Genomic DNA, 25,587 nt, shown 5'->3' on the forward strand with positions numbered 1-25,587 from the left:
CACAATACTGTGAATTTAATGGGAACATTATGGACACTTGTTTTTCTTAGAATTATGCACAGCGGTGTCAGGGAGCCTCTGCCTTTATAGAGAATAATATATCTCCTCAAAGTATAGTCTACTGAGAACATCATAATCACCATTTTACAATATATTTAGATCAAGTCACACCAATGCTAAAACCTTTCCAAGTACTTTTCTTTTTATTCTTTTTAAAATTAAAAATATCCATCTAATATATTCCCTCATGTCCTCCAGGATTCTCCCCACCTCTGCCCCCCATTCCATGCCTTCTTTGCCTCTCTTTGGAAAACATGCAGGCAACAACTAAACAAAAACAGAATAAAACCAACCAACCAATCAATCCAAATTAGCTGTAGTCACACTCTAAGCCCCCTTTGCCCTATTGTTTTTTATTGCTGTAACCTACCACTCTCTGTCCCTGATGTTACTTTTGCATAGACCACTTGCCTATATTCCTTATGACTTTTCTCAAATCACCCTATCAGCACCTTCAATCTCTATGAGCTAGTAAACTCCATCCCTTCTCAACTGATACCTTTTTCTGATGTGTGTGTGTGTGTGTGTGTGTGTGTGTGTGTGTGCCAAATTTAGGTCATCAGGCTTGGCAGTAGGCAGGTATCTCTTACATACTGAACTGCCTTGCTAGTCTGTGTTCTAGTTTCTTGAATAGTATTTAGGCCTTTCTAAACGTTGTCAGTTTCTCCTGGTGCTCTATAATATGCCACTAGGTTTTGTAGTGTACTCTGAACAACTTCCTGACAGAACTGGTGCTTAGTGACAGTTCTAGAATGAATGTCACTGAACTGCCCCAGGGACTGCAGTGGTGACCATGCTCTAGTGACTGACCATATGGTTGTTTATTAAGGCAGTTAACTTGAGTTTTAAGTTCTTATCTAGACAAATCCCATAAACAAACAAAAAGTCATTCCCCTAAGAAAACAATTTCTAGTTGGAGTGTGGAGAATATTCTGAGTGGTTAGATCTATGGAGGACTGGAATGTCAATCACAAAGACAAGTCCTTTCCTCTGAACTGTTAACTAGTTGACTTTGGAGCTGACAAAGCAGCTGCAGGAGGGCGGGGCAAGGACAGGAGCCGGCCGGCTCCCAGCGTAAAGAGGCGGGGTTACGGTGACGCAAGGCAAATTGAACTGCTTTGTCCCTCTGCGCTCTCCGTCCGAAAACTTGAGCCGAGAGGGTCATAGGTATGGCGGCCTTTAGGGTAAGTGAAAAGAAACTTAGTTTTCTACTTTCCGATCTCTTTGAGTCCACAGCATTACGATAATCGTAGAAGGGAACTTCTATCATAACTCATGGAGGGAGCCCCTCAGTTAGTGGCGGCCTGGAGGTGAGAGTGTGAGAATCGGAATCTTTAATCTTTGCAGCCTGAACAAACCTGCCTAGCCTCCTCCTTAATCCCCTGCAGTTGATTGTTTATACCGTGGGGGGCTTTAGTCCCGTAACCCGCTGAGTGACGGGAAGGCCGGGCTACTAGGCGCTCCCACAAAACAAAACAAAACTTTGGCATTTGTATTGGTGCGCAGGGCGGGGCTCCAAGACCGGAACATAGGACTTTTTCAAAAATTATCTATGGGCAAAACAGACAAGAGCAGAGATGTCCCGGAGTCTGTGCTGTGCATGGGGATTATACAAAGCGTTATTCCCTGTCGAATACCCACTCTCTTTGGAGGTTAATGAGAAAAGGTACTTTTAAGTAGAAAGCAGGGTAAAGGAAGCAAGCCAGCTGACTGGCGTTTCAACATCAGTTTACAAATACTTAACACACGTAATTTTTTTTAGGTGTATAATGACTCTGTTAGGCTTGAAGGTTATGAGAGTGTGAGTAATACAATCATCGGGTTTATTTTAATATTTCCCATTCTTAACTGCATTTCTATTTCTATAATATATAACCTAATACTTTTTTTTTTTTTTTTGAACTACGGGCCACTCTCTTTAACTGGACTCCACTCCCTCCATTCCTCTGATGGAATCCATTTTCTCCTGTGCTGCCATAGTACTTATATCAAAATGAGACTCTGCCCCTCTACTTTAAAGCCTTCATAGGCACTCCATTATCAGCTCTCAGAGGTCATGTTACCCTTCTAGGTAACAACAATTCGCCTAGGCTCTGCTCTTCAGCTTCCTCTCCTGTCACCCAAGAATCTTCTCCTCTGTACTTAATGTCTTACTTTATCACTCCATGCCCCATTTACCACAATTCCTAAAGTGCCTTTGACCATTCTTACTTAATTTCTAGCAGGCCTGTCCAACCAACCTTTTGATAAATGCAGCCTGCACTGTCCTCTACAAGGTTTATTCTGGAGAATCACAATCAAGTTACCAAAAACTTTGCAAAAAAGCCCCAAATAATAATTTTACAATGTTTAAATAGTTTACAATTTTGTATCGAGTAGGATGTGATGTGTAGGCTACAAGTAGGACATGCTTGCTCCCTTTGGTAAACACAGAATACCTCTTCTAAGTGGTGTCATTCACAACTGTAATGATCTACATGAGATAGTTATTGACAACCATATTGATAAGTTAATTAAAACTTTTAAGTCCTTTCTTAGTGGCCAAACTATAAGCAGACTGTGGTTCTAAAATTGTCTTGATGCTCAAGTTCAGGCATCCACAGCAAAACCTAGAAAGATACATCAAAGTTAGATGAAGGTCAGAGTAACCTTGAAACATTTATTCCTGGCAGAGCATAGTAGTCATTTTAGATATAACTTGCCAGTTATTTTGGCAAATACATCTGGATCATGGTCAAGGCCATGGAAGTCTCAGACATCTTGCCAAGGCATACGTGACCATTGGGTTAAGGGCTAAGAATTATCTATGCAAACATAAAATGAAGTCAGGACAGGATGGTGTAACCTTACTCATTTCATTCCCCAATTAAAAAAAAATATTGTTAAATTTTTGATCTTGGCTAAGGGGTAAATACTAGTTTCTGAGTATCATTAGCCTAACTGAGGCCAATTTTCTATCTGATGAACTTTAAAAGACAATTATGCAAGGCCCTATAGCAAGTCTCATAATAAGGTGGAGTAAGTGACCAGGCACGACAACAAAAAGTATTATGAGTCATGGGTTTTAATTATTTTCTGGTACCAGAAATTATTTCATTGTTATGTTTGATGTAAGTTATTTTAACTTTCTGTAAAGATTTTTTTTCTTAAATGATAACTTTTAATTTGTTAGCACAGAAGCAACAAGTCTCTCTTACTGTCATACCATCTCTCCTGGTTTGGAGAACAGTTTCTATCAGAGACTACCTGATCATGGCCTATATCAAAAGGAGAATCTGAAGGCACCTGATGTCTATCTGTTTGTCAAATTATCTGTTGTAGGATCACTCTTTTTCCTGATTAGAGCCATAATGTTCAAGGTAGTAGTATCTATCATCTTTGGAAAATGGAGAGGGCAGCCACCCTGTACCATTGGTTGGCATATATTTCCAATAGTGCTCACTGCCAAGGAGAGGACTGGAGACAGCGGCTGCTCACATGCTATGGTGGGTGCATGGTCTAGGCGATTTCTCCTAATAATTGTTTAGGCTTCATAATGAAACTGATTTAGGGTTACGGTGTATTTCAGATTCTGACACGGGGGCCCCTCTCATCAACTGAGCATTGTCACTTCCAGTTTTGGTCCCAGGTCAGGTCTCAAAACACCCCCAACACAGCATCTTAGAATCTGCTTGTTGACTTCTGAAAGGCCTTAAGCTGCTGTTTTCTGTATGGCCTGGTATCCATTGTAGTTTCATAAATAATTTGCAGTGTTAGTGCCAAATGCAGGCTCTGAATTACTTCTGCATTGGCTCCTGCAAATTATCAGCTGTGTCTAGCAGCACCAGCAGCAATCATGGTAGATACCATAGCCATAGAGAAGGTCAGCCCCAACCAGAGTCAAATATTGGTCTAAGTCACTGGAGGTCCAGAGTCATTTCAAGTTGAGACATGGCCACTAGCCCAAAGTTGTCTGTCTCTTGGTTATCTCCCCAGCCTTGGTTTGTGGTTGTTTGGTACCCTATAGGGTGGACTGGTGTACTGTGGTACTATATGGTAAGCCTGCTCTGGTGCTTTTGGTATGCAGCAGTTAGTTGGTGTTGCAGCCTATGGTGTTACTCGGCTACTGTGCAGTAGAAGGAAATGGAAAGCTCCTCCAAAAGTGACATTTGGTTAAGACATGAATCTTTTCCTTTTGCTAAGAAAAAGTTCCTCTGAAGAAATCCATTGTTTGCTTTCATATGTTGTCTTTCTCCCATTATCCTTCAAGCAGGAAGCTAAAAATCTGAATGCACATGTTTTTGTAGAGAATTCCCGTTCAAGTATAAAAGAGTTATCATGGATTAACCAAAGATGCACTAGCCACGAGTGATGTTTCATGTCTGTTATCCCAGCACCCAGAAAGCAGAAGAAGATCATTGAGTTCAAGGCCTGCCTGGTATACAGAGGGAACTCTTCTGTATAGAGAAAAAAAGAAAAGAAAAGCTGTCCTGCCCCTGCTACATCCCTGCCATGTGCTAGGAAACATCACCACCTTCATCACCTCATCCTTCCATTCCTGGTTCTCTTGACTTCCTTCTTTTCTTTTTAATAAACCACCGAAAATAAGGGCTATTAATTTAAGTATGGGTATAGGTGTGGAATCTTCTATTGGAGTATGGTCTCCATACTTGGTGTTAGACTACTTTGGAAAATTGACTTTCCCTGTCCCTGCAGTCATAAACTCTCCATGGCTCGTCCTTAGTTAGGGGTGAGGAGGCCCTCTCTGGGCCTTGTTGGAATTTTGATTGGCTTGATCGTAGATGACAAACAGAATTTTTGAATTCCTGAGTGCTATGATATACATCCAGAAGATGTTTCCTAGTGGTTGGTTGTCTTCCATTTTTTACAGTCCCACCTTACAGTCCTTCATGGAGTTTTTGAGACATAGGGGACAGTGGGTATGATGTAGATAACACATTGTGGGCAGAGCACTTCATAGATACTTTCTTTTTCTCATAGGGTAGATCTATTTTTAGTTTTTTGAGGAACATGAGAACAATTTTCAAAGAGGCTGAAGTAGTACATACTCACACCAGCAGTGCATAAAGGTTCTTTCTCCTCATATCCACAGCAGTATTTACTGTCCCCCCTGGAAGTTGGTCACTCTGACTGGTGTGAATGAAATCCTGGAGTGGTTTAAGTCTGCGTTTTCCTGATGGCTGGGGGGCACTTAACAAATAAAAGATGCTTTCTGGCTATCTGTATTTCTTTTGAGAACTCTGCTCAGTTTCATAGGTCATATTTTAAATGGGTTAAGTTGGGCTATTTGTATATTCTGGACTTCCAAAAGTGGTTCAGTCCACAGCTTACATGTACATTGGCCTGTAGGTAGAATACACACATCAAAAGTCATGACAAACACCCTAACTCCAGCTGCCCAGGTCTTCTTGGGAAAACACAGTATAAAAACCAACACAGCATTTCTCCCAGAGCATAGTCCCATAGTTTCTCCACAGGCTTTTATTTTTAATTTCTACCCTTTTGAATTTGACTATTTGAAATACTGTTGAACAAGGACCAGATTTACAAGTACATTTCTGCTGTTTTTTTTTTTTTTTTTTTTTTTTTTTTTTTTTTTTTTTGTACTTGGGCTGTTTGTAGTTGTTCAGTTACCACAGTTTTTTTCTAAGAGTTTGAGTTTTGCAAGAACAAGTGTGTGTGAGTGTGTGTGTGTGTGTGTGTGTGTGTGAGAGAGAGAGAGAGAGAGAGAGAGAGAGAGAGAGAGAGAGAGAGACTTGTTCAGTAAAGTACATGATTTTCATTTTCTAGTAAAATAAATGATACGGTGGCTGACAGACTTTCTCTTCTTAGTAGATTTAATGATATTTTATTCTTTTAGAGATGATTCACTTACCCACTATTTCCAGAAGAAAATAAGCACCATGATATATACAGGTTCTCTGTTAGTGACTCACTGGTGATTACTCTAAAACAGGGCATTCTTGTCTGAGACTTTTATGTTGCTGCCAAGAAATAGCTCCTAAGCTGTATCTCCAAGATGAAGCATTGTTTTTTTCAGTTGTCAGTTTCAACTAGAAAAAGTAGTAATGTATCTGTTAAAGTTGAAGATGAGTTTAGTTGCACTTGTTATTATCACAAACTTTATTATTCCTGGATAGAAAAGGCAAGTAATATGCGCTTTCACGAATAGGAAAGATATGCTCATTCTCTTCTTTATGACACAAATGAGTATACATACATAAATCAGTGAAAACGATATGATCATTAACTCAGTGTACTGAAGAAATTTCTCACAAAGATGTTATTTTAAAAGTTTTGTGTGAATGATACTGTATTTGTCTCATTTCATTTTACTTCAGGTCACAAGTACACTGCTTGGGGTTGCTTGGTAATGAGTTTTAGAGAGGATTTTAGCTATAGGAGTGGCTAGACCAGAAGATATAGTGTCTTATATTTTGAGATATAAATTCTCATACTTAAAATGCTGATATATCTGTTACATGTCCCTTTCTTGTAAGGCCAATCACTTATATTGTATCTAATAATCATTGGTTTATTCTGGAGAAGCTCTTGATCTTTCAAGTCAACTTCTGTTCCTGTTCCACTTCCTCCCTGGTATTTTGGCAGTCCTTCTGCATTTGTTTCCTTCTGGAGTGTACACACTACTCCTGTAGAGAAATCACTCAGAAGGAATACTACTGATATATGCAATCACAGTTCTCCCTTCTCTACTGAAAATACAGATATTGGGAAAGAAAAATCTAACAAATAGAGGTTTAAGAAAAGAATTGAAAAAAAATACAGTTTGGAACAAATGATAGTGGGAAGATAAAGACTGGAGTGATCTAGCTTGGGGAAATACAATTCTGCACTGTTTTCTACTCAGATCTAGTCATTCAGAGTTTATTATAGCTCTGTGGTGATATATTTCCCAAAGAGTAAATGAAAACATAAAAATTAGGCAAATTAAAAGTAGAAAACAGATAAATGAGATTTATTCAATGTATCCACAAGCTACAGTAAGAAGAGGGACAAATACACCCAGTTATTCCCCTCAGTTTCAGGATCCTGAAGTGATGTAAAGTTTAACATAGGACCAGGGATATATACACTTAAGCAGGCTCCGTCAAGGTGCAGTCCTGCCCTACTGACTGTTGACTCACACATTATTACATGGGCTTCAGTCTTATGTAAGATGGTTTCAGCAAGTTGTTAGAGCTGTATGAAATCTTTTTCTAGGAGACAAGACTGAGGCTTCTGTATTTTCTAGGCATAAAATTTTCTGGGGGAAATACCATTTCTTTGGGGTTCATTGATTCAGTAGTTATTTTTTCTAATTTATATGTGCATTTATTTTATTTTTTAATTAAATAACTTTATTTTAAAAACAGATAAATGTACAGATTATAAAAGCATTTTTGCATAAAACTGTATGAATATATTTTTGTCAGTACTTGATTTTTTTAAAGGTTTGGTAGTATGCATTGAAATCTTACTAGTTATAATGAGCATAAAGCACAAATAAAACAAAATGTAACATGGAAATAGTCAAAGTTTTCTTGGTGTATAAAGATTAAACATATTCAGTTGAAAGGTATCCATTTAGAATATCTTCATTTCTTCCAAGGTGGTTACAACAGTTTCGTTTCACTACTGTTCTTTTGGCCTACACAAAATATGATTTATTTAAACAATATTTAAGCAGTTATACTATAAATATATTTTCCTAGGAAACTCACTAATGAAAATATTATTGGTGATTTAGTTAGAAGTACATTGACGTGAATAAAAAATACTGTCTATTAAAGTATGTATTTGATAAAGTATAATTAATTTTACGATGAACTTTTTCATGTCCTATGTGAAAGTGAATTCTGTCTTTAGTAAATAGTCATTGTCTTTTGACACTAGCAGGTACTCCAAAAGCACCATTGTTAATAAATTTACTAAACTCTATTCTGCTCTGATAAACTAGCTCATATTTCACTGACTCACTGAAAAATATCTATTGGGGTGAAGCAATAATCTCGTACTTACAAATATGTTATATTATTCTTTATAAGTGCATTCAGCCTATTTTCAGATGAGTAGCTATAGGAGTTGTGGGGGGTCATTCTCATAGGTAAGACGAAGGGAGTCTGTGAGATGAGTGGAGAGAAGAGTATGCTTTATATCTTTGAGGCCTGGAAAGACTCATAGAGCTAGAGTTAAAGGGTATATGGGCAGAGATGAAGAAAGATGGCTATGAGAAGAGAATGCAGCACTAATTTAAGAGGAATTTAACAATCCTATACCACTTATTTATTTGTTTTGAAATTTTGTAACATATGCGCCCTAAACTGAAAACAACTTGAAAGTCATCTCTTTGAGTGTTACTGTCTATTCAGAGGTATAGAAAGCTTCCAGTGTTCCTTTGCTACATCTCTGTGAGCTATGCAGAGCCCAGTTTTCCCCTGTAATATACATATGTTTAGATATGTGTGTGAAATATGGCCTTCAGGACTTTAAAATAAAATTTCTGGTTTTAGCAGTATATGTGGTAGTTGTCTGACCTTGATAACAAACTGAAGAAAGTTGAGTTATTGCCAATATTGTGCCATTTCTGAAGGATTCCAAGTATATCAGACATGTATGTTGTTATTTTTATTTTGTACTTCTTTGATTTTTATTTATCTAAGATAAATTTTCAAGTGCCACTCAGTAATTACTGCACAACCATTTATAATAATAAAAATGTTTAGAAATTCTAAAATAATTTAGTACTTTTATGTAATATTTTAATTAAAATATTCAGTGTTTAAAATGTTATCATTCTGCTCCTATTATTGAATTATACTGCCACATTAAGCTGGGCTGTTTGTTCTGTTGGCCTTAAGTGCTAGAGCTTTAATTTTTATGCAAATTACATCTCACATGTACCATGTAATTCCCATCCATCTTAGACTAGGGAGTTAAATTCATTCTTCATCACTCACTCTCTTCTGTTTTTCAGTTTTGCTAATTGAACTATGCTGTGGATGTTAGAATATTTAAATGAAGTAGACTTGAATGGATAATGGATAATTGAGCTCAGAAAGAACCTTAGAAATTGCTATCTTGGAAAGTGTTTTGATGTTGTTTGCTTTTTCTCCATAAATGTGAAATGAATGTATACACAACTTGTTGGCTTTACAGGGTGGCTGAATGTTGTGCTTAGTGAATAAAAGACAGCCTTTTCTGTGTTGGTACCCATGGGGGCTTCCTTTTCTTTGAAAAGAAGAGGAAGGGGTAAAGGAAGAGAAGAGAGGGGGTTGTGAGGGTGGGACTGGGAGGAGAGAAGGTTTTTTTTTTTGCCTTAAAGGATCTTACAGAGTGCTTATATCTATTTATTTACCTGACCCTTTCAGAATACTATGTATACTTTCTGCACTATTAACATACTTTATTATGCATAATCAGCAGCATTCAAAAATGTTAATTATCTACTACTTTTCCCTCATAATGTATTTTATTAGACCACAGTTACTGTTTTGTAAGCATGTTCATCCTAAGATGCTGCACATCATCACTTGCTGTTAATGCCCTCTAATATTTAGATCTCAAGAAAATATCAACTTCTGTGAACATTCTAAATGGCATTTAAATGTAGGCAACAAAGCAGAGAGATGCAAGTATCTAAACTTGCATACGTGCTCTCTCTCTCTCTCTCTCTCTCTCTCTCTCTCTCTCTCTCTCTGTCTCATAGTGAAAAACAGAAAAAAAAAAGATTTATTCAATGTGGTCACATCAAAAAGGAAGGACAAATAAATCCAGGGAGACCCTACATGTTCATCCTCAGAAACCCCAAGGTCTGTATTGGGGGCCTGAAGTGAGATTAAAGTTTAAATAGAAGGCCAAGGATTTATAAATTTAAGCAGTTCCAGAGATGGTGTGGTCCTGCTCATGACTGACCTGTCCTTGCCTGGGCTTCAGTCTCATCTTTTAAGGTAGTCCAACAAAGTTTGTAATCTTTTTCCAAGATACATGTTCTCTCTTTAGCTGGGGCTTATTCTTCTAGCTTGAGATTCTTAGGGAAATCCCATTTCTTTGGGGTCCATTGCTTTACTTTTCTGTAAGTCAGATTGAGTAACACAAGTGTCTCAAGAATATCTTTTCTGCTATGCCAGTTGAAATTCCTCAACTCTCTGTTTTAACATCTTGGGAATTGTGTAATACAAATTTGGAACAAGTGTAATAAAAGAATGCAAGTAAGGAGCAGCTGTAAAACAACACATGTAGTGTCAGGAGGGTAGCAGTACATGAGAAGCAGTTTAAAATAACCTTTTGACTTTTAGTTACTCTTAGAAGCCTCAGTCCTTCTTAGAAAAAAAAAGTGTATAGCACCCTCTCAGAGTGTGGTACACATGGACCTTAAATCATTAATAATCCAAGAGCTAAGAATGCAGTCTTGTGGCAATTTTTAGTATTCAAAAATCATTATGTTTAATCTATACCCAACAAGAAAACTCTGACTGTTTCTATGTTACATTTTGTTTTACATGTACTTTATGCTCATTATAACTAGTAAGATTTTAATGCATACTGTCAAACCTTTAAAAAAATCAAGTACTAACAAAAATATATTCATATAGTTTTATGCAAAAATGCTTTTAAAATCTGTACATTTATCTGTTTTTTTAAAATAAAGTTGTTAAATTAAGAAGAAGGAAGGCTGACAGAGTAACTTCACTTTGTTCATTTAATATAGGGTGTCATCCTGAGGCTTAGACTGGCCTCAAACTTAGGGTCCGCCACTTTCAGTCTCCCAAATGGTGTAATTATGGGAAAGTGGTGTTATGGCTAGTGTGAATTGATTTCAAGATTTACAACTTCCCTTTTTGTCTCTGAATAATATTCTCAGAAGACATTACTGATTATCATTCTGGTGGTTTGTTCTCCATTGCCCCATGAAGTCAGAGAAAAAAAAAAAAAAAAGTCCTCCTTTGTCTGAATTGATGCCGCCCACAATTGATGTCAAAGAATTAGTGCCAATAACCCTTTTGGCTCAGTTTCAAGTGCTGAAAGTAGAGGTGGCGGCTCTACTTTCTGGCATACCTGAAGTTCATTCTCCTTATCTTTTAAGTAATGCTTTAGCATTTCAAAACTGTTCAGGGTCATTTGTCACAGCTGTGCTTTTGTAAAATGTTAACTGTGTAATATAGCTTTCAGGAAAAAACAACTATTAAGTAAACATCCCTAATTAAGTATATTAGTCTTTACGAAAACACAACCATCAAGAGTAAAAGTATTTTGAAAATGAATTGTAAATAGATTTACAAATATCTAATACGTGTTAATCTTTATAAGGTGTACATGCATTGAGGCATCGATCCATTTAAAACACTCAGCAATAATTAGCATAATTGTATAGAAATAATATACGGAATCTACTTCTAAACCAAAATATGAATTTTTGGATTACTAGAATAAGTATATAGCACTGACAATCAAAATCTCTTACAAATTTGGAAAACAGTGCTAGTTATTACAAATAGGTTATATACAAGTATATTCCATGTACAATAGCAAAATACCAATTATCAGAGTATATATATATATATATATATATATATATATATATATATATATATATATATAGTTTTTTTCTGTGTTTTAATTAGCAAGATTGTCCAGATGGCTATTTAAATGTCTTTTTAAGTTTGCAAGACACTAATAAATCAGCATTATACCATACACATAAGGAAACTGTTGTATTCAGAGTGGGAAGATCTCTGAAAGGTCATCATTATCTGTTTTAAAGAGATGCTAGTTGCTTCCAAGATTTAGCAACTAAAGGGACTGAAGAGGAAGATGTTAGCAAGGTCCAATTCAGCAAGAAAAGATTCCACTGTTTGTATAGATTGTTTCTTTAAAAGAATACAAGTGAAGCTATGTAGATGGGAAGACATTTTTTTTTTTGGCATTTGGAACAGCCCATTTACCTACCAATCAAGTATTGTATTAATGTTTATTAAATACATACATAATGATGATTGCTGTGCCAGTGACCGAATCAAATATAAGCTTTATTAGTAATTATATATTGGAGAGAAAGTAATTATTTTGCTTACAACTTTATTTAAAAAACAGAGATACATGTACAGTATTTAAAAGCATTTTGGCATAAAACTATATGAATATATTTTTGTCAGTACTTGATTTTTTTAAAAGTTTGATAGTATGCATTGAAATTTTACTAGTTACAATGAGCATAAAGTACATTGTAATATGGAAATAGTCAAAGTTTTCTTGGTGTGTAAAGATTCAACATAATGAATTTTAAATATCAAAAATTGCCAAAAAGCGATCTTAGCTCTTGAGTTATTAATGATTTAAGGTCTAGGTGTTCCCTCCTCTGAGAGGGTGCTATACATGTAATTTTTTTTGTTTGTTTTTTGTTTTTTTTCTAAGAAGGACTGAGGCTTGTACTTTTTGGCCTTTCTTTTTTTGAGCTTCATATGATCTGTGAGTTGTTTCTTGGGTATTCAGAGTTTTGTGGGGCTAGTATCTAATTTTCTGTGACCGCATATTATGTCTGTTCTTTGGTGATTGGGTTACCCCTCTCAGGGTGATATTTTGTAGGTATGTCCATATTCCTAGGAATTTCGTAAAGTCATGTTTTCTAATAGCTGAGTATTATGCCATTGTGTAATTTCTGTATCCTTTCCTCTGTTGAAGGACATCTGGGTTCTTTCCAGCTTCTGCGTATAATAATTAGGCTGATATGAACATGGTGGAGAATGTGTCCTTATTGTATGTTGGAGCATCTTTAGGGTATATGTCCAGAAGTGGAATAACTGGGTCTTCAGGTAATACTATGTCCAATTTTCTGAAAGGAACCACCAGACTAATTTTCAGAGTGGTTGTACCAGTTTACAACCCTACCAACAGTAGAGGAGTGTTCCACTTTCTCTGTATCCTCACCAACATCTGCTGTCATCTGAGTTTTTGATCTTAGCCATTATGACTGGTTTGAGGTGGAATCTCAGGGTTGTTTTGATTTGCATTTCCCTGATGACTAGGGATATCAAGCACTTCCTAAGATGCTTCTCAGGCATTTGATATTCCTCAACTGGAAATTCTTTGTTTAGCTCTGTACCTCATTTTAATAGGATAGTTTGATTCTCTGGAGTCTAACTTCTTGAGTTCTTTGTATATATTGGATATTAGACCTCTTTCAGATGTGGGGTTGGTAAAGATCTTTTCCCAATATGTTGGCTGCCATTTTGTTTTCTTGACAGTGTCCTTAGCCTTACAGAAACTTTGCAATCTCATTAAGTCCTATTTCTCGATTCTTGATCTTAGAGCACAAGCCATTGGTTTTCTGGTCAAGAAATGTTCCCTTGTACCTATGAAATCTAAGGTTTTCCCCAATTTCTATTCTAATAGATTCATTGTATCTGGTTTTATGTGGAGATTTTTGATCCACTTGCACATGAGCTTTGTACAAGGAGATAAGAAAGGATCTATTTTCATTCTTCTCCATGGTGAGTGCCAGTTTAGTCAACACCATTTGTTGAAGAGTCTGTCCTTTTTCCATTGATTGTTTTCAGCTTCTTTGTCAAAAATCAAGTGACCACATGTGTGAGAGTTCGTTTCTGGAGGCTCCATTGAGCTACCTGCCTATTTCTGTACCAGTACCATGCAGTTTTTAACACAATTGCCCTGTAATATAGCTTGAAATAAGGGATGGTGGGTCCCACAGAAGTTTCTTGTTGTTGAGAATAAGTTTCTCTATCTAGGTTTTTTGTTATTCCAGATGAATTTGCAAATTGCTCTTTCTAACTCTATGAAGAATTGAGTTAGAATTTTGATGGGGAATGCATTGAATCTGTAGATTGCTTTTGGTAAGTTGGCCATTTTTGCAATGTTGATCCTTCCAATCCATGTGCATGGGAGATCTTTTTTATCTTCTGAGATCTTCAGTTTCCTTCTCCAGAGATTTGATGTTCGTATCATACAGGTCCTTCACTTGCTTAGTTAGGGTCACACTAAGGTATTTCATATTGTTTGTGACTATTGTGAAGGATATCTTTTCCCTACTTTTTTTCTCAGCATGTTTGTCTGTTGAGTAAAGGAAGGCTACTGATTTGTTTGAGTTAATATTATATCCAGCCACTTTGCTGAAGTTGTTTATCAGCTGTAAATGTTCGTTGGTGGAATTTTTGGGGTCACTTAAGTATACTATCATGTTATTTGCAAGTACTGACTTCTTCCATTCTGATTTCTATGTCTTTGATTTTCTTTTGCTGTCTAATTGCTCTGGCCAGGACTTCCAGTACTATGTTGAATACGTAGGGGGAGAGTGGGCAGCCTTGTCTAGTCCCTGATTTTACTGGGATTGCTTAAAGCTTCTCACCAGTTAGCTTGAGGTTGGCTATTCTTTTGGTGTATATTGCTTTTGTTATGTTTAGTTATGGGCCTTGGATTCCTTTTCTTTCCAAGACTTTTAACATGAAGGGGTGTTGAATTTTGTCAAATGCTTTCTCAGCATCTAGTGTGATTACCACGTGCTTTTTATTTTTTTTTTAGTTTGTTTATATTGTGAATTGTGTTGATGGATTTCCATATATTAAACCATCTCTATCTCAGGGATGAAGCTTACTTGATCTTGGTCAATGATCTTTTTGATGTGTTCTTGGATTCAGTTTGCAAGAATTTTATTGAGTATTTTTGCATCAATGTTCCTAAGAGAGATTGGTCTGAAGTTCTCTTTTCTTGTCGGGTCTTTGTGTGGTTTAGGAATGAGAGTTATTGTGGCTTCGAAGAATGAGTTGGGTTATGTTCCATCTGACTCTTATTTTGTGGAATAGTTTGTAGAGTATTGGTATAAGGTTGTCAATAAATGTCTAATAGAATTCTGCACGTAACTCATCTGGTTCTGGACTTTTTTTTTTTTTTTTTTGGTTGGGAGGCTTTTGATGACTGCTTCTATTTCTTTAAGTGTTATGTGATTGTTTACATGCTTTATCTTGTTGATTTAACTTTGGTGTCTGTTATCTGTCTAGAATTTTATCCAGATTTTCCAGTTTTGTTGATTATAGACTTTTGTAGTAGGATCTGATGATTTCTTCAATTTTCTCGGTTTATTTGTTATGTCTCCTCTTTCATTCTTGAATTTGTTAATTAGGACACTCTCTCTTTGCCCTCTAGCAGGCCTGGCTAAGGCCTTATTGATCTTGTTAATCTTCTCAAGGAAACAGTTCCTGGTTTTGTTGATTTCTTCTTTTGGTTCTTTTTGTTTCTTCTTGGTCGATTTCTACTCTGAGTTTGATTATTTCTTGCCTTCTATTCATCTTGAGTGTATCTGCTCTCTTTTATTCTGGAGCTTTTAAATGCGTTGTCAAGTTGCTAGTGTATACTCTCTCTAGTTTCTTTTTGGAGGCACTCAGCATTATGAGTTTTCCTCTCAGTACTGCTTTCATTGCATCTCATAGGTTTGGGTATGTTGTGCCTTCATTTTCATTAAAATTTAAAAAATCCTTAATTTTTTTTATTTCTTCTTTGACCATGCTATTATTGAGTAGAGTATCATTCATGTTCCACGTGTATGTGGGCTTTTCATGGTTTTTGTTGTTGTTAAAGACAAGCCTTAGTCCATGGTGATCTGATAGGATGCATGGGAGTATTTCAATCTTCTTATATCTATTGAGGCTTGTTTTATGACCGACTATATGGTCAGTTTTTGAAAAGGTTTTATGAGGTGCTTAGAAGAAGGTGTATTCTTTCTCTTAAGGATGAAATGTTCTGTAGATGTCTATTAATTCCAGTGTCAGTTTCTGCTTCCATGATCTGTCCATTGATGATAGTGGGGTGTTGAGGTCTCCCACTATTATTGTGTGGGGTGCAATGTATGTTTTGAGCTTTAGTAGGGTTTCTTTTGTGAAAATATGTGCTCTTGTATTTGGAGAATTATATAGTTAGGATTGAGAATTCCTTCTGATAAATTTTTCTTGTAATGGGTAAGAAGTGTCCTTCCTTATCTTTTTTGATAACGTTTGGTTGAAAATCTACTTTATTCAATATTAGAATGGCCACTCCAGCTTCTTTCTTGGGGCTGTTTGGTTGGAAGGTTTTTTCCGAACCTTTTACTCTGAGATAGTGTCTGTTTGTGTCTCTGAGATGAGTTTCCTGTATGCAGCAAAATGCTGGATTCTGTTTTTGTATCCAGTCTGATAGTCTATATCTTTTTATTGGGGAATTGGGTCCATTATGTTAACACATATTAAGGAATAGTGATTGTTTTTTTCCTGGTATTTTTACTGTTAGAGGTAAGATTATGTCCATGTGTCTTTCTTCTTTTTGTTTTCTTGCTTAGGTACTTTCTTGTTTTCTCTAGGTTGTAGTCTCCTCCTTGTGTTCGGTTTTCCATGTATTATTCTTTGTAGTGCTGGATTTGTTTTCTGATATTTTGTAAGTTTAGTTTTGTCCTGGAATATCTTGGTCTCTCCATCTATGGTGATTGATAGTTTTGCTGGGTATAGCAGCTTGGGCTGACATTTGGCAATCCACTACTTGCTTTGGAGGTAGAGCTGGGTTCTGTTGTTGCCAGGTTATCATGTTTTCCATTGCTTAAGTTCTTTAACTTTCCTCTTGCCATCTTGTTCTCTGTGGTTATATGTGGTCTTGTTGTCAGTGACTGGCACCTGTCTCTCCTGTGGATCTGAGGGCCCGTGGGTTCAGGAAGACAATTGCTTCTGAGTGTTCATCTTTATGTGGACAAGCTGTGAGTTCTGATGGCAGTGACTCAGCTCTGTCTTTGTGGGCTCATGTGTTGGGCCTCCTGTGAGACTGTTCTGGGCGCTCAGCCCTCTGCCCATAGGTCCTGAGTACCACTGGCAGGACCTGGCTCTTTCTCTAGTTCAAAAAGGACCCTTTTTCAGAGAGAACAGCACTCTCTGCTCACTGAGATCTCCTGGTGTGCCCTCCCTGGACCTCTGTGTCAGGCTCACCTCTGGTCCAGGTGTAAAAGAGCCTATGGAGCTGATCTTCCAGCGCTGCCTTTCCGAGGCAGATCCTGATTCCTCAAAGGCCCGGCCCTAATTCTGTTCTGGAGAGGATCATTTTCCTCAAGCACTGCCAAGCACTCTCTGCTCTCTGGGTACTCACTGCACAAACTCACCAGGTCCGTGCCTCAGGTTTTCTGCTGTCCAGGTGGAAAGAGCCTGGGCATCTGGAAAAGATAGTTTTCTAAGTTCAAAATTGCAAGGTATTTAGAGGACACATTTTAGGATTTTGTTATTCAGTCAGGGTAGTTTCTTGGGATAAAAAAGGGTTGGGAAGAATATCCTTGTTACTTCTTCATAATCCATAATCTATATGTGTTGTTTCTCATTCTTATCCAGGACAATCCAGGGAAAAGCTGTGCATGTTCTGGCATGCTGGGCCTATTGCTCAGAATCGTTCTGCCTGGCTACAGTCTGTAATGGTCTCTCCTCCCTTACTTGGCTGTTTAGAAACCACTTTGCTGAGCAGTAATACTTGTTGGTTATTTTTCATGTATAAAGCTTACATTCTTTTAACTTTGTATATTTTATATAATATAAAGCTTAGATATACAGTACATGTGCTTCTCATTACAGATTGCATTAGGCATCAATTGTAGTAGAGTCAATTTAAATTAGTTGCTTACATTGTAGTCATTTTAAAAGACACAAATTGATCCTGAGATGAACTTTGACTTCTTAAAAACATTTTTCTAAGTAGTTACAAGTCTGAAACAAAGAGCATAAAACATAAAACAATATTAACCAAATATAAAATCTTGCCTTGAGTTTATCAGAAAGAACAAAACAATCTGTTTAACAACTTTTTGTTGGTTTAGACACAAGAATCAGATTCTAGTTCTATATTGGTACCTTAGAATTAAAGCATCAACAATTTTGAACTATATTAATCTTATTATTTCTCAAACTGGATTTTATAGTTGCAGTGAGACATCAATTTTATTTTGTAATTTTTTAAAGCTTTGGTATAAATCTGTATTAAAGAGACACTATTTAAAAATTAATACAAATACCTAACATTATTTTAAATTGTCAGGAATTAAAAATATATACATGCATTTGTATATATCATGCATGTGTGGGTTGTCTGTGGAGACTAGAAGGCAGCATCAGGTTCCCTGTAGCTAGAATTATAAGCCATTTTGAGCTGCCTGATTTGGGTGCTATGAAATTAACTCTAGTCCCCTGGAAGAATAGTAGGACTTAACTTTAAACCACTATGCCATGGCTTTAGACCAAATACTTTTTTTCTGCTGCACCAAGTGGAGGTAAAAAACAGCTGGTGTTGGCTTAAGTAAAAGACGGGAAAATGTCCCTGAAGTAAAATGACTCCAGCAACTGCTGGTTATTTCCATCTTTCTACTTGGCTTAGGAGATGGAAGTAGAAAGATGAGCGATGCCACTGAGAGTGGCAGACACCCACAAAGTGTGTCATAGTTCCACTTGAGTTTTTGTTTTGTTATTGAACTTGAGTCATATCCTGTCTCCAGGTTTAGCTACCTGTTCTCAGTAAACTAGAAGAGTCACATTAATAGTAGAAAGCAGAAAAGGGAGATTTATCCAATGTAGCCACATTGGGAAGAAGGACAAAGAGATCCACTGAACTCACCAAAAGTTCATATCCCAGAATCAGAATTCTTGCTAAGCCACTGAATCAATGAGTTAGAAAACTCTGAATATTTCTGCACTTTTAATGGAGAGCATTGTTAAGTTCGTTTAACTTCAAATTCCAAACCTTTTACCAGCAGCAACTTAGATGATACTAACTATATTTGATTATGATGAATATTTATAAACACAGTGTATGTAAACTTCCTATAACATGCTAAGTGTTCTTCAAACACAGAAAACAATTAAGAAAACCTTTATGTGCCTACAGGTATGGCACAATACCATACTTCTACCAGAGAGCAGAGCCACTTAATATCCAATTTTAACTCACTGCAGATTTAAAAAAAAAAAAATTTTCCCTGCCATGTGCCTCCACGACCATCATTTGCTCTGCATCTGTTCTTTCTTCTATTGTTATTTCTTTCGCTTGACTAATGCAACTTTAATGTTGCTCTTTATAAAGATAGCCACTGGAATACCTTTGCCAGGGCCATTTGATCCTTTCAGTTAGTGACTAGATGTTCAGAGAAAGTTTTTTGCCATCATATTTTAAATTATGTAGTCCTGTTTCCTTTCTCATGATTTTAGAATTTCTCTAATGCCTGAATGTTCTAGATTGCTGCCGTCTTCCAAATATGTTACTTCTACATATGTGTTCTGTGCTACTACTGTTCCTTAATGCTTTGGTTAAATAATATTTATAAAGAAGACATTTTCCAAGGTGTCTGAACAGGAAAATGAATCTCCTTTGTAGTCATACTATTTGTTTTTTTTTTCCTAAAAATCTAACAAATGTATTGGTCAAGTTTTTAAAATTATTTTTTATTGGATATTCTCTGTATTTACAATTCAGGTGTTATCACCTTTCCACCAATCCCATCACCCCCCCCACTCATTGCCTCCGTGAAGGTACTCCCCCTCCCAATCTCACTCTCCTACCTCAGCATTCGCCTACACTGGGAAAACAATCCTTCCCTGGACCAAAGTCCTCTCCTCCCACTGATGCCAGAGAATGCCACCCTCTGCTGCATATGCACCTGGAGCCATGGGTCTCTCCATGTGAACTCATTAGTTGGTGTTTTAGTCCCTGGGAGCTGTGGAGGGTTTGGTTGGTTGATAATGTTGTTCTTCCCATGGTGTTGCAGACCCTTTCAGCTCCTTCAGTTTTTTTTTTTTTTTCTCTAGCTCCTTCATTGGTCAAGTTTTATATTAGTAAAGGAAAATATTTCTTTTTCTTGAAGAGTCACATATTTCCCTTCCTTATTTTAGATGATTGGGATTGTAATTGATTATGTGTCCTTGTAACACTGTTAGGCTAAAAACACAAAACTGGTATTCATATGCCTTCTAAAAAATACTTTAGAAAATGCTAGGTAATAGTGAATAATTACCATAGAAAATGACATTTATTGTCAAACGTCAAGAGACTGAATAAAATGATATAATTGCTTTATATTTTAGATACTGGTTTTTATATTTGTATAAAATTAATGATTTCCTTCTATTAATTTATACTAAAATATGTCCTTAATACAAGCCCAGGAATAAACTGTCAATAAAGCCTCTACAATTTATTTGCTTCAATGTAAGATGAAAATGATAAGGTTCAATGTAGCATGCAAAACCAAATCTAATTAAAGGGGTATGGAAAGCTTCACTGTGAGCCCTTATCTAGCAGTTCTGGGATCTGTTTATTGAGTTATCTGGTAAAAAATCTTGTAGAGCAAGTCTGATGACCTGAGTTTTATCTGAGAACCCACGTAGGCGGAAAAAGAGAACAGACTACAGACTTTTCCCCTGGCCACAAGGTGTGCACTGTAGCACCTGCACTCCTCTCTTTTTCTCAAATTAAAATAAAAACAAAGATTCATCTGTGTTCCAAATGATATTTTGTGGGACAATGATGCAGAGTTTAGTCAGAAGAATTCTCAAGGAAAGCACTAAAGGAGACGCAAAGTTGGGAAAATAATGGATGGTATGTTTCCTCAGAGATGGGCACTGAGGGGGGAGGCGACAGTTTGTTTTTATGTTTATTGCCCAGAACAGCATCCAAATTTTGTTCAAAGCTGAGAAAATATAAATAAAATTCATGTTTGCTTTTGTTGTGATCACCATTTTCTGAAATATATATCATCTTTCAGGAAAGCCCCTTCCATATAAGGATAAAATATCTTTAATACTCGCCTTTATCACTTTTAGAATAACACCATTGTATTTCTTTACAGTAATCATGACTAGCTCTGTTGGCACTTTCAATGTGTGTGTGTGTATGTATACATCATATATTTGTATATACTTTATGTATGTATTATGCATACATATATATGCATACACATATTCTGAATGGATGGACATAGAGTTAACATTGATATTAGAATAGTTTAATCTCCTTTTGAAAGAATCACAAGTTATTAAATGTTGCAGCATTAGAACTGCACTGTTTAATAAAATTGTCTTCAATAACAGAAACTATCTAAAGCTACGGTACCCAGTAGAATAGCATCAGGGACATATTTTAATCTACTCAGGGCTTAAAATGATGCTTAATGGGATGGAGAAGCGGGTTTTTAAAGTAATTTTAATTTTAACTGATAATATAAATAGCACATGTGATCAGGGCTCTAAGCATCTACTCTAGAGAGTTCTTTTTACAAATAAGATATGAATAACAAGTTTTCTCATACTTGTTTAGGCACAGTTCTGGAACTAAAATAACTATGCTGTGAGTAGTAGATATTGCTATTTCAAAATTTGAATGCTTCAAAACTTTTAAATTGCTGACCAAATCATGATGAGAATTTCTACTTTATCCATCAAATTTAGTAATGCTTTATATTGCTTCCTGCCAGTCAAACTCTATTATCTTTATCAAAACACAAAATAGAAGGTCCAGCCAGGTGGCTCTGTGGCTCCAATCACTTGCCTTTCATATCTGCAGATCTAAGTTCAATCTCCAGGGCTCACATGGTAGGAGAGAACTGGCTGTCTTCCTCAAGTTATCCTATGACCTTTCACATATATGCATGTCAGGTACCCATTCCTACAACACACACAAAAGAACTGTGTGTAATATTAAAAGAAAATAGAAATATAGAATGGAGTTTTTTAATTAATTTGGGGCAATAGTTTTTAATTGGTGTGTATATTTAATATTAGTATTCTTTATTTATTATATATGGGTATTTTGTTTGTGTGTATGTATATACAGTACTTGTGTTTCTGGTACCCACAGAGGTCAATAGAAAACATGGAAGTGGAATTACAGGTGGTTGTAAGATGCCATGTTTGTTCTGGGAGTTGAACCTGGGTCTAACTTCTGAGCCATCTCTCCAGCCCCTAATTTAATTTTTAAAATTAGCATACAAGTATTAAACATTATAGTGTCTTTTAAAATAATGTGTGTTATAGTTGATTCTTCTCCCATTTTTCCATTTCCCTTTTTTGCCTGCTGTTCCTGTGTATTCTCTCCACTCTGATTCTTTTTGCTGTTTCCCCCACACTTGTTCCCAGGGCACTTCTTTAATAGTAACTTTTATTCCTAAATTATTAAAATTACCCTGTAGCTTCTATATTCACACAGTGTCTGTTTGAGGAAAATTTATGATATAATTAGTACAACATCACTAAATGTAATTATTTTCTGGTAACTTCTACTTTTGAGGAAAAGGGCGACAATAGTGTATTTGCTGCAAAATTACATACTTGGATATTATCACTGTCATTTACCATCATGTATTGTCATAATTAGAAGAAACTCTGGATATTTTGTAGGGCAGCCTCCTTTCAAAAGTGGGGAATCTGAGACACAAAAGGTCTCATAGCAAATTAGTAGCTGAGCTGAGGCTAGGACACAATTTTTCTATTTCACGGCATTATGTTCTTTCAATGATACTATCTTTACCTTTGCCTTTTAGACCTTGACAAGTGAACCAGCCCCAGGGCACTGTAAAGTACAAAATTCTATTAAGCTGCTAATGGCTGTCCTGTATTTTGATGACTAATCTCAACTTGTCACAGCTCATTAGGTACTGGAAATAGACTCACTAAGTTCCTGAGCCAAATATTTAAAAGCATTTTATACCTGCAATATTGCAAGCACAGTTGAATTTTACAAATCTCAATTTGAAGGTCCAGCTGGCTGTTTGCATGAGGCACTTGTTGCATAACTATATTCTAGGGTACCAACAGTTAGTGAGGCGTGCTACCTCAGGTGTCGAAAATATGATTTCTCTTTCTTTGCTCAAAGAGGGGAAGGCACAATCACTTTTCTGAATTGTATTGATCAAAAGGCTAAATATTTCGGTTGTAATTCTGTGAGGATGGATTATAATGCAGCCCAGCTTCAGTTTTCTCCAACAGTAAAACTATTCTAACCTGCCCACAGCATTGGCTGCTGCTATTAGATCTGACATTTTAAAATGTCACAGTGGATTTCATGAGCAAAACTCTCCAAAGTGAAAGATACACTTGATTTTAGCCAAAAGGCTGAGAAGCATTCAAAAGTAGATGATAAACAATTACCTCACAGATTTCCTACTTGTGCCCACATCTTTTCTGTGTGAATTTTCATAGCTATCTAGCGAAAGCTGTCATCACTCCCTAAAGAATTATTAGTCTACTTGGAGGGTAAATGGTCATAGCAGTGACACATAAAAAAAAAAAAAAAAAAAAAAAAAAAAAAACCCAGGATAAGAGTTAAGGAGAAAGAAGAATACCTGTATAGATTAGAGATAGATTGCAGAGAACATGAAAGCTAAAAAATAAATAAAAGGTTTTAAGTAGTGTGTTAGGAAAGAGGAAGCCAATTTATTTTCTTGAAGCAGAATAGTGATCTGATTGACAGTAAAATTATCTTGACTTGACAGAGGCAATTACACTTGGCTGGAGTTAGATGAGACTATAGAGTCATGGCCATGGGCGAGGAGACTAAGGATGACAGCAATGATGATGATGATGATGGCAACAGCTAATATATACTGAACCTTTTCTCTGTGTTAGTTCTTTTGTGATAGCTGACATTAGACAAATGGACATTGATATAGGGTTTCACTATCTCAGAGCCACATCATGAATAGAGTAATGACAAAATTTACATTGAAATTTGACTCTGAAGTCTGTCCTCTTTGCACTGTTTTACTGAGTAGATTAAGGGGCTGATTTGGGTTGGTGATCCCTATGTCACTTGTGTATACCTATATTAGAATACCCACTGGAGTAAGCTGTTGTAATATGTACTGCCTCTCCTATTGTTAAACTGACTCTGAGAATGCAGATCACACCTTCTAACTCCAGTATACTTTCATTACAGTGTTTACTCGATAATGTCCTCTTCTTCATTGTTCCTCTTTTTCTGCTTCCTCCTCCTCCATGTATGTTGACTGGCTTTATCCAGGATTGAGTTACAGTGCTGTTGGCCATGAGGGCAGTGTTAATGAGTCAATAAAAATATATTAATAAAATGCCTTGAATTAGAAATGAATGTGAAACAAGGTTATATATTGATGAAAATGAACCTGGTGAATCATGGGAAGCTAACTCTGCACTTTCCCTAGAAGCAATGGTCCCTAGCTACTTTATAGAACAGAGTAATCACAGATAGCAAGAATCAATTCTTTTCATTATAAAAATTCTGTCAAGGGATGAGTTGTACCAGAATGAGAGAGTTAAAGTGCTGTTTATATGTGTTATTTATAAACTTTATGTTACAGAATACCCTTCCTAAGGCCTGTTATCTTTTGGGAAAACGTTTTAATTCTCATTAACTTTTTAAATATTATTTATGATTTGCCCCTGACAAATTGTTATATTTGCAGCTACAAATAATTTTAACTCAAGACAGAGCACCTCTTCTTAATTTTAATATTATTTGCTTAATGACAGCATTCCCTTATAAAATTTTATAGTATACTTAAATTCTCTGGTACTTAAAGTCTGTCATGTTTTTTTTTTTTTTTTTTTTTTAATTAGGAATTGACAATGTTTGTTGTTATAGTAGTATTTCTGTTAAGGGTCAGATAATACTTCTGGTTTTATGGAATATATAAGGTTTCTAGTCACATATGCTTCCCTTCCCTTTACAAACCTTACAGTATGCCTTACAGTCATTTTAAACTTAGAGCTCAGTCCAGAATTGGCCCAGAGTTGAAGTTTGCCAACCTTTGCTCTAATGTTTCGGTGTGCTATGCCGTCAGCCACTCCTTTTTATAGAGTAACACCTATTTCACTGTTTTAACTTGTGGTCAGAAAAGATGAAGTTTGCTGATCTATTTTTTTGTATTAGATCATACTTATCCAGTCATGTGAAATTATTTTAAACTCTAGATGATATTTTTGTATTCTATGAATTAATGCAACTACTCTAAGAATATTAGGTTGTAGAAAAGTGTTCTTGTATTATAATGCTTCAAACTTACTATGTATCTAGGGATTACTATCTTAGAAAAATATGCATCTAGATAGGTATTTAAAAATATTTTTTAAATAGTATAAGACTTCACCTATTTCAAATAATCATCTTAGGGCTTTAGTAACAGAATTCCATAGGTTCATAGGTAAGCATGCTTTATGGCATCTATTTTTAATAAAGTTGTATCTTTGTGATATAATTTTAAATGATCTTGTTGATCATGAAGTACATTGTACATTTAGGAACAACAGCAGAGTGAGCAAGATATGTGAGTCTGAAGGTTCTTGTTATGTAGCCAGACCTGACTTAGAACTTGTCTTCCTGCCTTGGCTTCCCTAGTGCTGGGAATATCACTGTTTGTTACTTAGAAGTCGTGGCATTAAACATTGTGTGTGTGTAGGCCAGAGGTTGATACCAAGTATCTTTCTTGATCACTTTCTTTGTTTAATTTAGAATTAGGACCCTTTCTAGACCCAATGTTTCTTTTTAAGTTTTTAAGTTCAC

At 36.1% G+C, this 25,587-nt stretch overlaps 1 protein-coding gene across 1 annotated transcript in view; it reads left to right on the forward strand.

Moving 5' to 3' along the window:
• The first annotated feature begins 1,173 nt into the window (after positions 1-1,173).
• APOOL (apolipoprotein O like) overlaps positions 1,174-25,587 on the forward strand; it is a 74,349-nt gene continuing 49,935 nt past the window's right edge. The window contains exon 1 of the mRNA XM_080910015.1: positions 1,174-1,244. Coding sequence (XP_080766141.1) covers positions 1,230-1,244 — 15 coding nt within the window. The 5' untranslated portion in view covers positions 1,174-1,229. The remainder of the gene's footprint in view (positions 1,245-25,587) is intronic.

The sequence above is a fragment of the Micromys minutus genome, assembly GCF_963924665.1.
Source record: "Micromys minutus genome assembly, chromosome: X".
NCBI classification, from domain to species: Eukaryota; Metazoa; Chordata; class Mammalia; order Rodentia; family Muridae; genus Micromys; species Micromys minutus.